At 38.2% G+C, this 16,179-nt stretch overlaps 1 protein-coding gene across 1 annotated transcript in view; it reads right to left on the reverse strand.

Annotated features, from left to right (window-relative positions):
* Window positions 1-16,179, reverse strand: part of kcnh2b (potassium voltage-gated channel, subfamily H (eag-related), member 2b) — a 219,520-nt gene that overhangs the window by 191,894 nt on the left and 11,447 nt on the right. Inside the window, exon 2 of the mRNA XM_053494626.1 lies at window positions 4,100-4,330. Within this exon, the coding sequence (XP_053350601.1) occupies window positions 4,100-4,330 (231 nt within the window). The remainder of the gene's footprint in view (window positions 1-4,099; window positions 4,331-16,179) is intronic.

Genomic DNA, 16,179 nt, shown 5'->3' on the forward strand with positions numbered 1-16,179 from the left:
CATTTTTGCTTACATTAGAATTATGAAGAATTATATAAATGACTAAGAGGCAGTAGAGTTGAACAGAATGCGTTGATAAGACACCAGGGTGTGGATAATTTTTGACTCACCCTCATACAGATGCTGATACATAAGCATGATGCAGTAAGCGAAAACTGCCATGACAGTGTTTATGCGTATTATGATATAAACATTTTTATGGCTGACTACTAAGTCATGCAGGCCAGGTATTAAGTTTTTCAGCAATATCATAACCTTATGATGAAATGCAATATCAGACATAAGATACTAGACAAAACTGGAAACTAAATCCTAGCACTCTAATCACTATTTTAAGAACAATCTTTAAATGGTGTGCTCTGATTTTGAATTTCGCTGCTTTTTTCTCTGTAGGAGCACAGCTCAAGGCCAAGTGATATGAGGTGATTTAATAGCAATATACTGTACATTCACTGACCCTCCCCTGGAATGCAGAGCGGAGAGTCAGACACGGTATCATGTGAACCATACAGACACATGCACAAGCTCTGTCTTGTCACAAGTCTGGGTTTCAAAAATTTTAAAAAGGACCAAAACTGTTAAGCATTGGGTTTAGAGTTGTTTAATGATGCTGAAGGCAGCAGATTAAGTATTTAATAGCTTTTTTAAATGTCAGTGAGATTACAAAGCGTTCTAAAGTGTTCTCAAGGTGTGATCTCGCCTTATGGTTTGCCGAACACCCCTTTTAAAAATTGATGTCAGCGTTTTCTTCAGTCTGGGTTGCTACGGCACAACACAGAAATGTAGGACTGGCCAATTGTAAGCCATTTTACAATAGCAACCCTTAACCACAGTCACCTGTGTCTAGGTCCTCTGGTTTCAACGGCTGAAAAAGATAAATAAAAGTATGGTAGTGTAGAAAAACAGAAATCATAGAATATGCACAACGTATTGGTCTTTAAATAAAAATTTACAATGAAAATTGCCAACTGAATTGGAAAAAACTTTACGTCCTCATTTGTCCGTGGAACTTTTTAAGCAGGTGTTTTTTTTTTTAGCTACAATGGCCTGGCTATAGAAAATATATAACACACAAGGCATTCTGTTCTAACTAACTGATTTTTCCACACACAAAACCAAAGGCCCCGCTGACCCTGGGGTCACTAGATGGGATTCTACATGGGGCGTGAGCTTGTGTGTTTGCAAGTGATGAACAGCTGAATAAAAAAATGTTGTATGAAATTTTAAGTACAGTTCTGTATAGTATTTGTGGTGAAATGTATTTTATATTTCACATTATTTCATTTATTTCCTTTAATATAGAGTTTTTTCCCGTTTTTTTTTCATAGTAGACGAAGTGAAAGTCAATTACGAAGGGGCGTTCAAGTGAAACTGGGACTTCTTATTGAGCACAGTGATGAGAGTAAAACTCTCTTTATTTCTCTCTATATAATCCCCTGCTACACTAATGCACTTTTCCCAGCGTTTCACTATAGCTTGGATACTATAAAGGTAGAAAGATTTCTTGGTATGAGACTGTCAACTTCACGTCTGAAATCCCAGGAATTCCTTTAATATCCCCAAACTTGTGGAAATGGCTTGGAGTGAAGTCAGGACTGTACAGGGTGATGTGGTAATAACTCACAGCCGATTTCCTGTAATGTGCAACTGGTGTTTGTGAATTATTGTGTGTACAGTTCCCACAGACAGTTGTGTGTCTTCCACAAGTTATTCACTGATTTTCAAGGATCAGGCGTTCCACTCGCTGAATATTCATGGAAATTACTGCAGTGGGCTCCGAGCCACCTCAGCCAGGATTGTCATTCATGGATATGCGGCCTTCTTTGAAACATTTTCACCGTTTAAATATTTTACTGCGGCTTAGAGTCTCATCACCGTACTGAGCTTGAAGTCTTCTATAAATTGTCAATTGCCTTCATTTCATCAGCTTCCAAGTCCCGGTTTGACTTGAACACCCCTTGTAGAAGACATTTAAATAATTGTCAATCAAAATAAATGTCGATCAAAATAATAAATTATTTAAAAGACTTTAAATAATGGGAAATGTTTTTTATGCACGAAAGTTAAAATACATTGATCTAAAGGAAACGGCCAGAGCAACGCTGCTCTATTTGTTAAGTGTTCATGTTAGTTTAGGTGTTAGGTTTACTAGTGTTAATTAGAATATTTATTTATACTAATGCTTTCCACGTCAATAAAATTAAAAACCTTTGCACGATTCTAGAAAACAATTTCATTATCTCAGGAGATAAAGGAAAGTTTTGGGAGGATTTTATCTTTACACCACACAGAATTTCAAGAAACATTCTTTACACTAAAATGCCCCATGTGAATGAATGAAATGTTTTGTCTTCTTTCAGTGGCAGCTGAGTCAGGGTCCACTGGTAAATCACAGACACACAGACTCTACGACACAAGAGACTTGTGACAAATTTACGAGCTTCCACACTCTCTCTCTCTCTCTTTCTCTCTATTTCTCCATACAGTAGATTTGAAGTTTAAGTGATTGATTAAGTGCTGGTTAGATCAAGAATAGGACGACAGAGCATGAGAACCAGTGATTTATCATTCTGAAGGCTGATGCCAGCACACTGCTCTTCAGATGAATGGAAGCACTGGAATGAAGGAGAGGAAGACATGATATTTGACCTGCTCTTCCCTTGTGTGTCTCTTTGGTTCCACAATGTAGCTGCACACGTTCAAAGGTACAAAAGGGATTCCTTTATACAAAGCATATAAATAACCCAAGGCTATTTGCATTTGTGCATTATACATGAAAAGATTTTCACCATGAGAGTTTGTGCTGTATATGAGCTGGTGTGTTTGCATGTACTTGTGTCTGTGTGTGTCCATATGTGAGTGTTTGTACGTGTCTTCGTACATGCAGTCAACCCTATGTGTGTTTGTACGTGTCTATGTGCATGTGCTCATGTCCGCATGTCCCTGTACGTGTCCGTGTCCTTGTCTTGGTGCGTGTGTGTGTATGCATTTCCATCCATCTTCACGTATGACTACTGTACAATGCGTTAGGTGATAAATACCATGGACAGCAAGAGACTGTGAATAGACAGTGACATTAAGGGAGAGAAGTTCAAGCCATGATCCCATAAAATGCACAGAAGTCCCAGATGCTTTTTCCTTGCCTCTTATCAAAACAACCAAAACGAGCTTTGCATTCACAGCAAAGTCAGAATCTGTGGTTTTGCTATTTACTGCCTATGCAAACATAAATCAGCTTGTGTCTATGCTAGGCCTGCACTTACTGTATTACACATCATGCTTGGATACTAGCATGTATATTTAATACCAGCATTTATCATATACAGTAGCTTGGATACTACATTACCCCTTTCATAATAATGCCAAATGTAATGGAAAAATGAAGGAATACTTTCTCTAAGACGCACACAGATCAGCTGAGTGGTTCCATTAGTGAGTCTTTTAGCTTAGTCAGAGGAGCTTATAGAGAAATCAGTGCAGCGCTGAATATAAATACTGAATGTTCGGTGTGCTGTCAAATTCTCCCGGGTTTTTAAAAAAGAAGAAACGTAATCTGATCAGATGCCAACTAACAGCTGCTGCTCTGCTCGTCTCTTCACCTGTGCTGTTGTACACACACCTGCAGTTATTCATAATTTTATCAGTAAAATACCGAACCATTTATCTGACTCACTTTACCTTTTTTTTTTCTGTTGCTGTTGTTTTTATATAATTCTTTTCTATTATATATACTATATATATATATATATATATACATACAGTATATTCTATTGTTTTTTTTTTTTTTACTTTTTTATTCGGATTAGAACTGCGTTTTTAATCCACTCTAGGCGAAGTAACTAATCAGAACAATAACTAAGCCATGTCATGATGCAGCCACACAGACAGATTGCCAGCAAGCACTGTCTAATCCTATAAATCCTACACAGTTCCCGCGGACACAGTCACAGCATAAGCAGCCTGTTCCAAAAAACAGGTTTAAACTCTCGTATCAGATGCTGAACGAGGCACCTCACACACACACACAGATCAACAATTCAGCATCCAAAGCATCATTAGTTACTTCCTATCATAGGGAGAGACATCAGATCTGTCCTACCATCCTTCCTGTAGAGCGTGATCTCCACTTTCCTCTCCTCCGAGCCCAGAAGCGCTTGAGCCATCTGTGCAATGGCCAGGCGCTTGGTGTGTGGCCCGTACAGGAAGTCACAGGTGCACGGTTTCTGCATGATCTCGGCTCGTGTGTAGCCACACATGTGACAGAAGCCATCGTTACAGAAGATGATGGCACAGTTCTCCACCCGTGCGTTGGCTATGACAAACTTTCGACCTGTGTTAGAGTTAAGGAGAGAGAGAGAGAGAGAGAGAAAGAGAGAGAGAGAATATACAAATAAGAAACTAGTAAATTATTAGCCCCTTTATGCCAGAAACTTATATACCGTATATATATATATATATATATATATATATATATATATATATATCCCTACAATAACCGGGTTTCGGCCCATCTCAGTTCTATGGGGCACAAAGTTCTTATTGGCCATGCCAATGGACCCAATAATGGTGACCAGGCATTGTTAAGACCGTGGATCAAACCCCCCGTCCCTCTGAACAGCAACCCAGGACTTTCCATTGTTTTACCAAAAAAAAAAAAAAACCTGTGCTGTGAAATACCCTCTGTAGAGGAAGTCTCCAATCCCAGCAATGATAAAATCTAAATGTAAAACTTGGAAAAAATCTCCAGGAAGGGGGATTGTGTAGTTAATTGGGATGTCTTTTGCTTTATTAATTTCAAGACAGGAAATCAGGAGAGGCTGCTGAGAGAGCAACTGTTTATAGCTGCTACATGCTGCTGCTACAGTATGAAAAGTATGTGATTGCAACCAACAAACAACCAACATTTAATGTAACCATAAGCTGTTAGTGCTGCCAAACTGCTGTTGTATAAGAAAAGTAATTAATTAAGTGGCCTTTTACATAATATGCTGCTTTCTTTTCTGGCGTACAGATATTTTCCTGTAAGATGATTCTTTTTTCTGTAATACTAATGTTTGGACATGAGAATTTTTTTTGTACTGACGTAAGGTCCCCCTGTCATAAAATGAACATTTTCAAATTTAAATTTTATTTGTCACATACACAAACATACACAGTACGAAATGTAGTGAAATGTATTATACGACTGCCATTGACCCTAAAAGAGAATTAAAGTTTACAAATAAGAAATAAATATGAATAAAAGAAATATGATAGAAAAAAAAAAAAATTAATTAAACTAGGAAAAATAGAACTAAAAATAAAAATAGAAATGTGCTAGGAAAAATAGAACTAAAAATAAAAATAGAAATATGATGTACAAAAATAGAAATATACTGTACAAATTGAAATATACTGTACTGTGTGTGCAAATATGCATAGAACAAAGTGTCTTTGTGCAAAGTTATTAAAGTGTCTTTGTGCAATGGTCCAGGATGTAAACGTAAAAAGAACATGTGTAAGATAGTATGTACAAAACACACAGGGTGCCCAAGATGTTTGCACAGTGTGTGTATATACACACATAGTATTTTGCCCCTTTCCCCCTATAATGTCTGTAATTACATTATACTTTTACGTGACGTATACTGTACTTTTATCATGGTAATTATGGCTTACAACTCCAAAAAAAAAAAAAAAAATCTTAAAACATTTGAATATTTAATTTCAAATTTGGGTAAATGATTTATTTATTATACTTCTATAATATAAATACCATGTATCTCTTGCCCTGTGCACTTGTGAAAGACTAGTGACATAACATTTGTCCAGAACAGACCTGCATGCCGTATTAATCATCATACACACACACACACACACACACACACACACACACACATATATATATATATATATATATATATATATATATATATATATATATATTTATTTATTTATTTATTTTTTTTACTTTTATGCTTATCAGAGTGAGATATGCCTGAAACTCAACTATAACAGCTAGGTTTTATTTGGGTCAGAAAGGTACATTTCTGCTGACTTGCAACTTTTATCATCTGATGCACACACTGTGGATATATTTCACCTACTGAAGACTAAAAGCCTCCAAAAATAGCAGGAACTGAATATGGGAACATTAGAGGAATGGCAGTGCATCATACCCCAGACAGCAGCATCTGGTGAGGTCTAAAGGTCATAGCCTTCAGGCAATCATTATTAGCAATTTTTTTTCAATCCACCCTTATGATTTTGATACGCAGCTTTCTGACTCCATCCACAGGAATGACAAATCTCAGAAGTTCAGAAACACTCTTGATGCTAAACGCTTTTTAAAAGAACCCATAATGATACCATATAAGTAATATATTGTTTTTCCCAAATCCAGACATAAATCTAAACCGACATTAAACTCACAATTTACAGTACAATTGACACTTAAACCTCATAGTCATTACATTACATAGTTTCAGCATCTTTGTTTACTTACCGACATAGTACACTGTAAACCTATTAAAACATCAATATGAAGATATGTATCTTCACACATATGCCCACTGTCCTTCATATAACCCTTCTCCATTTCCCCTATCACTCTGGCAGCAGTGCCAGCTCCCCCAGAAGGTGCTTCAATTCCAAGCCAAGTCTCAGTCAGGCTGCAGAAAGCTTCCTCTGGGTGGCACATTAAAACTCTCCACTACAGTAACAGGCCTAACTCATGACATGACTTTGAGGCCTGGAGACCATCATCTACAGCCTTCAGTTTTGTAGCTTTCCATTCCACACTTCGCAAAAATTCAAGACGTCATCACTCACTGAACTATTCAAATCAGAAATTCAAACAGGAGGAGTACAGAATGTTTATGAATCCTTATCATTCTTATGCAAAGCATTTATATAATGAAGTGCAGAAACTCACAATCTGAAGTAGTTAATGTTTAGCTGATAGACAGTCCAATCTCTCTCTCTCTCTCTCTCTCTCTCTCCCTTACTCCCTTAGAGAGTACCGCATGCCACAATTACATAAACAAAATACTAAGTTAGAGCCAGTTACTGGCTCAAACTAACTAAGGAAGCTTCTGCTTTGCAGTGTGCACAGAGGGATCACACTAAAAAATAAAAAAAATCTGAAAAAACACTATATACAGTAGCACAGTGTTTACTTTATTTTCTTTGTACTTTCCTTAACCCGCATGCAATAAAAGTATAATTATTTAAGTGTAAGTCCAATTTAACATCTAACAAAATGTATTACTTTTTAAAATAATTTAGCATATAATAACAAAGATGTTAAAACTAAAAGTAAAACTGGTGCAAAAATAGACTTCATAAAAATAAACTATTAGATAGGGACTGTGACTTAAAATAGAGTCGGTCTATGATGATCTAAAAAAATGCTGAAAACACCCATGACACACTGTGATGTCATTTATTGCAATATCAATTACATCTTGTTTTAAAGCAACTTTGTCCTTCAGTTGACATTCATTGTCTACACTGTAATTCGGCTAGCAGGGTGGTTTAAACACAATTGAATAAAGTTGATGAGCTTGTGAGCATGGTCGGGAGCTGATTTGTGCATGGAGGGTGGAGCCGGGAATGGTAAGGACCTGAAAGTGTTCTATCTATCTAAAAAGGGGAGGAATAAGTCCTAAGAGAGAGACCAGAGAAGTACAGAGAAATGGGTTTATGTGTATGTACTGTACATAATGAAATAAAATCAGTGAAAAGAAAAAGAAAAAAAAAGGGAAAAAAAAGCGCCCTATTTTGGTTTGTTTAGTTTCCTCAAAACTGCCTCCCAATGATCCCCTGGCATCAAAGTGTCACACTGGTGCCAAAACTGTTGTCTTGAGGGAGACCTGTTGTCATCTGCCATCACTCACAGAGATTATCAGGACACTCAGCGGCATCCACCAAATGCAACATCAGGCCATTCTGCAGCTACATAAAGAGCAGGAGCAGCACTTCCAGGCCCTTCTCTACACCATCTAAAATGAACAGTAGCTGGTCCAAAGGCTGGTCCAGTACTCTGTTGTTGCCATGCCCTATGTCGCACTTTCCAAAATTAAACCACAGGACAACAGAGCTGAAGACCTAATCGACCTTGTGGCACAGTTGGCACAGTGTACCGCCAAACTAAAGAAGAGGAGTCTGAAATGGATCCAAAGAGTACGCCTGGCAGGTAGAAGACCCACGAAGGACTCATTCTCCCCCTTCTTGTACCCGTTCTTCCCATTCACTCCTTTTTTTTCTATAACATAGTAACTGGGGCTTCTCCCCATAAATAGTTCCCTGAACTTAGGATTTCTCACCTCCTTTCTCTCCCCATGACTGTTTTTTTCTCACCCTCAAGGGGGTGACTCCTGAAAGTCCTCAGGCATTTCCAGGATCAATGTCTGGAGCAAAGTATGTCAACAAGTAGAGGCAGCGGCCCGGCACCCTGATTTATCATGATTAAATGATTTAAATGTACCATACACCAATGATTATTCAAGGGGGTACATACTAGACACTAGTGGATTCAGGCTCAAATCAGACTGGTGTGGTAGGTACTTCTTGCAGGGTGTATGGGGGGAGTCACACAGCACACAAATCTTTTTCTTGTTATGAAGTTGGGGTCAGATCACAGGCTCAGCCATGAGCAGGACTCCTGGGGCAACAATTGTCAAGGGGAATTGCTCAAAGCACCAACAGCTTGGCATTGCTTAAGCTTGTGAATAGTCACCCACTCACTCACTCATCTTCTATACCGCTTTATCCTGTATTCAGGGTCGCAGGGACCTAGAGCCAATACCAGGAGGCTTAAGGCATGAGGCGGGCTACACCCTGGACAGAGTGCCAATCCATCCCAGGGCATTCACACGCTCATTCACACAACGGGCAATTTGGGGTCGCCAATTTGGAAACGACATGTCTTTGGACTGTGGGAGGAAAGCGGAATACCTGGAGGAAACCCACCAAGAATGGGGTGAACATGTAAACATGAACACCGTGTCGCCTCCCATCCAAGTACTAACCAGGCCCGAGCCTGCTTGGCTTCCGAAGCCAGACGAGATCAGGCGCTCTCAGACTGGTATGGCCGTGAGCAGCTTGTGAATAGAGAGACGAAATTATTTGAGAAACCAAATTTTTATTTAGGCCACCATATTATTTGGTGCATGAGGATGTGCACAAATATCCCCTAACAACCATCCAGATCCAGTTTCAGGGACAATTACATAAAATATCGTCTATGCCCTCCGCCCTTTAGGGAAATTCCATTTGAGAATAAACGTAGGATAAAACCCTCCAGCATTACAAAAACTCATTGACGATCAGACAGTCCAAGGGCATTACTTTGTGTTGGTCCTGGTGGATTAAGCAAAGTGATACCCAAAACCCGTGTCTATTCGCAATATCAGAGCATTGAAGAGGTGAGATTTAAAGTCACTTCCAGGTTAGGACCCTGGAATTGAAAGAATTCCTGACCAACAATGCACTAAGTTTGTGTCACTCACTCATTGCAAACGACATGAACTCTTAAGGGTTAAAGCGATTTGTACCAGTATTTACCATCATCATATTGTTGGCCTGCTCAAGCAATTTAATCAAACACTTAAATATAGGATTTGGAAGTGCATACACAAGGAAGCTTATAATTATTCACAGTATGAGACGACCTGCCTCCACAGGCTTCCCCCTATTTGAATTACTGTATGGGTGCAAGCCTTATGACGTCTTAGAGGTCATCAGAGAATATGAGTTTTCGCATAGAGATAATGTGCTTGTATTATTATCCATACTGAGCTCCAAATTACTTGGCAAGTGATATTTAAATGACATTATTATTTATAAAAATGACTGGCAGTAAGATGTTCAGCATTCAGATGGCTGTCCTGACATCACTGAGACAGACAGGGATCACAGAAAACTGAAAGAAGTGTTCAATTACCGTAGATGGGTGAAAATACAGTAACTTGGCTTCCACTTAGGCCATGGGCTGGTGCGTCCCCAAATCTATAAGGCAGCAGCAACTGTGTCCTGCCTGAGACTCAAGACCAAAGAAGAGGTGTGACAGTTTCTGGGGTTGGCTGGCTATTTTTATAGGTTTGTGCCTAATTATTCAGATGTCATCAGCTCACCAACTGATCTGACTTAAGAGGAGGTGCCTGATCTGGCCCAGCGGACTGAGATGTGCCAACAGGCATATATTCACATAAAAGCTGCAGTCTTTGGCAGCTTTTCACTCTTACATTCTCCGGACGTCTCTTTCTCTCTCTGCTTTGTTTTGTAGGCTCACATATCGGATGGATTGCTAGAGGCCTTGCTGTCCCAGATGGAGGAGGAGGAGTTGTACCCGCTGCTATACATCAGCTACAAGCTCTTATTGCAAGATGCAGCATGATTGAGAAAGAGTGTCTAAAAGGAAAGTGTCTTCGTCTCATTTCCGATCCACCCAGTAAAATTGTCACAAATGGTGACAGGGACAAACACAAAGGAAAACAAGTTGTATAATAATAAAAAACAAACAATAAATAAATAATAAATAATGTAAAAGATGGCATGTATGAAAGTTATTTGTGTGTGCCACAAAATGTATTATATCTGATCATAAATATTGATTACTTTTTCTTGCTACCTACTCTCACCACAGTTCAGTTGATACTGTAAGTAAAAAACATAAAATGGGCCACCAAGTTTTGAAAGCACATTGAACATTAATTTTCATAAGTAATAAAGTGTCAAAAAAACAATAAAAAAATTATCTTAAACAATATCAATTTTAATCTTCCATAAACAACCAGTACAAACAGTTACGTATATTTATACAAGTACAATATTGATACCTTTTTTTTTTTTCTCTCTCTCTAAAGTTCACTGAGTAAAGTCACAAAAAGTCTTTTCTGGCATGCTCAGGTCGAGCCATGGTCAAGTTGTGTCATGGTCAAGTTGTGTCGTGATCAGGCTGCGTCATGATCAGGCTGAGGCGTGGTCAGGTTGTGTCGCGGCCAGTTTGTTTTGTGGATAGGTTGTATCGTGGTAAGGTTGTGTCATGGTCAGATTGTGTCACTAGCAGGTTGTCCTGGGTCGAGCTGACCCAAGATAATGGGACATGATGTGTTTATTGCTCTTGTATGAGAAACCAGTCTAGTTATTGCGTTGAGTAGGCGATAAAGAAATTAAAAACATCAAAACATATTGCATTAGCTTTAGAACTGAGGTTATTTAGCTTATTCTGCCCACCTTTTCACAGTTTAGTCATGCAGCAATATGTGTTTGAGGTGAATGTGAAAGGGGGCGGTAAGCGTGATTTTGCAGAGTGTGGAGTAACGTAAGAGAGAAGGAATAATGTGTCAGGAATGGGGAGAGTTTTGTATTATAATGCATTACACATTTGCTTCCTTAAGGCAGGAATATAAGCACTACGCACACACACTCACGCAAGCACGAATACATCCACGCACACACACACCAAAAAACTTGTTTCAAAATTATTATTAATTCTACATGGTCATGGTTCTGTATAAAGCACAAACAGTCTATATGATAAAAGAATAGTCACAGACCCATAAATTATTCTAGGCAGAGTTTACTTTAAGACTTTTGAGAGACCCATTACTCTGAAGTGTGACTGGAACACTGATTGCCGTAGCCCACCACTGTCACCCTCTGTAGCCTTTTTCCTCCTCAGCTTAACAACCCAACACATTTGTAATTTCCATTCCGTATTTGGGAGTCCTTGCCAATCCTGGCGGCGATAGATCTTTCTCAAGGATGACACTGTGAATAAAAGCAAGGCCCTGACCTGAACGTTCCAGTAAAACTTAACTCAGTAATTACCTCTTGCTGATATTTATCACACTGGATGTTTCGGAATAGAAAGTGCAGCTCCTGTGCATGCAGGCTTGTAGACTACACTGTGTGCTGCTCGAACGAGTCGGTGGTTAATTGGAACGAAAGGAAAAGAAAAACAAAATGTTTGAATGAAGCAAAGGACACGGATGAACATCAGGGGCAATTGTGAGGATCGTAAATGAGTTGTTTATCTCGTCAAGCATTTTTATGCTGTTGCTTTAGGCAGGAGAGATCTGTGAAAAGAGTATCAGGTTACTTTGTGCTGTTTTGATTATTACTGTGGCAATATAAATTAGTTCTCCGTTTTATTTTAGGACTCCTGCCAGATTAGGAGCCATCACAATAGTCACAGTGAAAGCAATTGTATCATTCTTAGTGCGTAACAGCACTGATTTTTTTTTTTATAAAATTAAAATCTAAGATTTTTAAGATTTAAATCTTGGCAAACCATGTCTTCATGGACCCTGTTTTGTGTCCAAATCTTGGAAAATACTGGATATACTGTAGTTGCAGATAAAAAAAAAAAAAAAAAACGATTAAGTTGTCTGTTAATGATTGACATGATTTTATACTAAGAACAAAGAATAAACAAAATGGAATAACAGAAAAAAATTATTTTTGCTCTTGCTGTATTTGTGCTGTGAAAAGTATTCTTCATGCTGACACTCTTATGTTCTGCCGTCTTACATTCTGGATCACAAGAGTGTTTTCCTTCAGAACCAGTGAAGTACAAGTACAAATAAAGTTGTGACCTTGACTCCGTGTGGGAAGACTATAAAAGGTCCTTGCTACATCATGCTCATCCTTTGCCTATTCTTGGCAACACCAGTGACCAAGGTGTCCTGCTGATTCTAGACTGAGCCATCGAACCACATGGATACAACCTTTATAACCTTTCACACCGAATATGTGAAAACTTGAAGAAATAACACGGATAGTAAAATTTCACATGCAACTGGAGTCTTTTTGTTTTTTGCAATTGACAATTTTTATAAGGAAATAAAAGTGAGAAGTTGGGCGTCATCCCAAATGTGTTTAGTGGGGTTGCGGTCAGGGTTTGTGGCCAAAGTGTGTCCGACCTTTAGCCATGTGGTAAAGTACATTTAGTATAACAATATTGGTTTGTTTTACTGTTTGTAGTATAATGTACACTGGTATGTTTCACTTTTTGCTAAAAACTATTTCCATTCTACCCAATGTTTGGTCTTAAAACCATTCCCACATTTACTATGGGCTGTCAGTCAGTCTATCTGTAGCAACACGCAACACGTTATCCAGCTGTGGCTTCTTTCATAATTTTGTTAACAGTAAAAATAAACAAGATGGACATATTGTTTCTAAAATGTCAGTTACAGTTATATTGTTGTTTTTTTTCATTTATAGAACTGTTGTATGATAGTGATATCACACTTAACCATACTTTTGTGCAGAATATACTGTTTACATGTGGCTAACGTCTGTTGCCGATTCACACCCGTGCAATATTAGTTAAATGTAAGGTACAGATAGTACTGCTAGTCCCACACTATGTACTGATAATTTTTGTTAGTCCAGAACAGATCAAATCATCCAGCTGAAAACGTTGATACTGGACCAGAGGTTGATGGAAAACACTAAGCTCTAGTTTTCTGTGATTTATACAGTAAAAAGAGCGGGTGCAGCTTTGTGCCTTGGAAAAAGAATAAAGAAAGTTGGACAGATGGATTCCCTCTGCTCTTGTGAGGTGCGTCTGTTCTCAGTGTCTGTTTTCCTCATCAGTGCTGCTTTGGCACACCTGCTCTGCCACCCTGCTTTAGAACAACAGAGGAACAACAGCAATACGCCAAGGCCTCAAGGCCCTGCTGTACCAGCTGTTTCCTACTGAGGTACAAGATCTACTAGACACAACACGACACCAAAATACACCATTTCTCTTTCAATTCCTCACCACTTACTCATCATCACACACGCTTCCCAAGACTAATGAAACTAGAAAAGAAACAAAGACGGTGAAGGACAGTACAAACTGGGAATATTTACTATTTATAGCTCATAGAAAGAATCAGTTAATCTCTTAATAAAATTTTATGCTCTAATGTTTAATAAAACAAGAGATGAGCCTTTCCTGGTGAGCTCAAAGTATCTACATTAATGGCACGGCACATTCATTACAATAACATTGCACAAATATACTGTATAAGAAGCAATACAGGACATAATAAATTAGTAGAAATAAAGAAATAAAAAAAAAAAAAAAATATATATATATATATATATAGGGAAAAGCAGATGGGTTCTGCATAGTGAGTTAGGTTTCACTAACATCAGTTGACTTGTGGAACTGTTGACCATATACTGCTCTTGTTTTATAGATCACATCTTTTCTCATTTTATAGACTAGCTATGAAATAGAAAGAATGAATGTGGAAGGAAGGAAGATAAAGATATAAAGGAAATAGGAGGACGGAGGGAGGCAGGGCAGAAGTAAAAGAAGTAATCATCCTGGGTGAGCAAACTGAAATAGGTGTTCACACAGCTCTGTAAATGCTGATTGAACATTTTACAGTTTTTTGGCAGGCTCTAGAGGACAGAAACGTGACAATTTAATAACTACTGAGAGCAGTCTGAAAGATGTTCACTGTTTCAGTACCATTAAGATTTACATTCAAGCATTAAGAAACCACATACTGATTTTCTGTCTTTAGTCCCATAGAATAAAACTTTCAGTCACAGTTTGAAATTTCTTTCCTAAATGATCTCTGCATGTATAAATTGTAGGAAAAACAGACAAGGATTAAAGTTTTTTTGTTGCTTAATATTATTTCAAGCAAGGAGCAGTGTTAATATCAGTGGTTTTAAAATTTAATGTAAACAGTACAGTATATACCTTCTTTATTCCATACTTTAATCCATGTTGTGTTTGATTATATTTATTATTATATTTTCCCCACAAACTGTATTGTTTTGCATTGATCCATTCTTTTAAAGAGTTAACCATGACAGCATGACAGAATCACCCATTTTTCCTTTACTTTTTCACCCATATGTATTGTACTGTATACAAAATAACATACCTTCAATACAAACATTCACAGTATACATTTACACTGATTTTTGGCAAATAATTTAATCCAGAGCAGAAAATTGAAGGTCTTGTCCGTGGGGTCAAAAAGTAAAAACGTAATGGTGTCAGGATTAGTCTTAACTAATGAGCCTCCACTGTCCCTCTTAGCACCACTGCTAATTTTAACTCTGTCTATGTCAGTTTAAAATTATAGATAGTTAATTATTAATTTACATAAATTCACTCATTCATCTTAAATAACTTCTTTATTCTCTTTTATTGTTGTCAGCGTTGTGGTTGACCCAAAACCTGTGCATGTAAGGGCATGGAATACACATGAATGAGACAGAAGTCAGAAATACATATGAATGAGATGCAGATCCATCACAGAGCACCATGTTCACACACATTTATAGTAAAGCCAATCCACTAAGCAACATGTCATAGGGGTTGAAAGGAAACAGTAAAACCCGGATGAAACTCTAAAACTCCTTCTAGACTTTAACCTGATCTCGGGATTAAACTAGAGTTTTGTGGCAGCACAGAGTTCCTCGGTGTGTCAACACTATATCTTTTAATCTATTCCAATTTTAAGACGATTTTACAGGAATCCGTCGGACCTAAAGGACTAATGTGACCATACAGACCTACTGTTACCGCTATAAGAGATTAGCAGAACTGTCTAGTGCAGGAGTATGATGTGGGCTGAGATCTATTAAAATATTCTCCCCTTGGGCACCTGTACTCCCTTAGAAGTGTCAGTGACATTTTAGCCTTGGCGCTTTTACAAAAGGGGTCTAATGGCCTTTGAAACTCGGCAGGACTGAGGCCGTAACTGAGGGCCGAGCCTTGTGCAAATAACAAAGGATGAAATGATCTACAGGGAGTCTCAGTGGAAAGGTGAGAGTTTAAGTGGAGAATACAGAGCTGGAGGCTTCTCACACAGACACTACTGCCTGTGACCTATTCTTACTGCTCTATCTCTCTCAGATAAACAAAGTCTAATACACTAAGCATGCGTCAACCGGCCCAGCTGAATTATACAGATTTCGATCATGGGATGGTCACAGTGTTTTCTATGCAAATCAGTCTGGAGAGTGGCAGTGACATTGACAAAACTGTCACATGAAAACATTTGGGTAGAGACATTATTTTCATATGCCCTTTTTTTTTCTGGAAAAATTGTGCCAAGGCTACAGGATTTAACATTTTTTCACTCATCAGCAGACTTTAGTCGAATCAGAGGGTCTGACAAGAGGAAAGACACTGTATCATCTCCCACACTCGTGTACCAACACCAATTAATA

Source organism: Clarias gariepinus, chromosome 4 (genome assembly GCF_024256425.1).
Source record: "Clarias gariepinus isolate MV-2021 ecotype Netherlands chromosome 4, CGAR_prim_01v2, whole genome shotgun sequence".
NCBI classification, from domain to species: Eukaryota; Metazoa; Chordata; class Actinopteri; order Siluriformes; family Clariidae; genus Clarias; species Clarias gariepinus.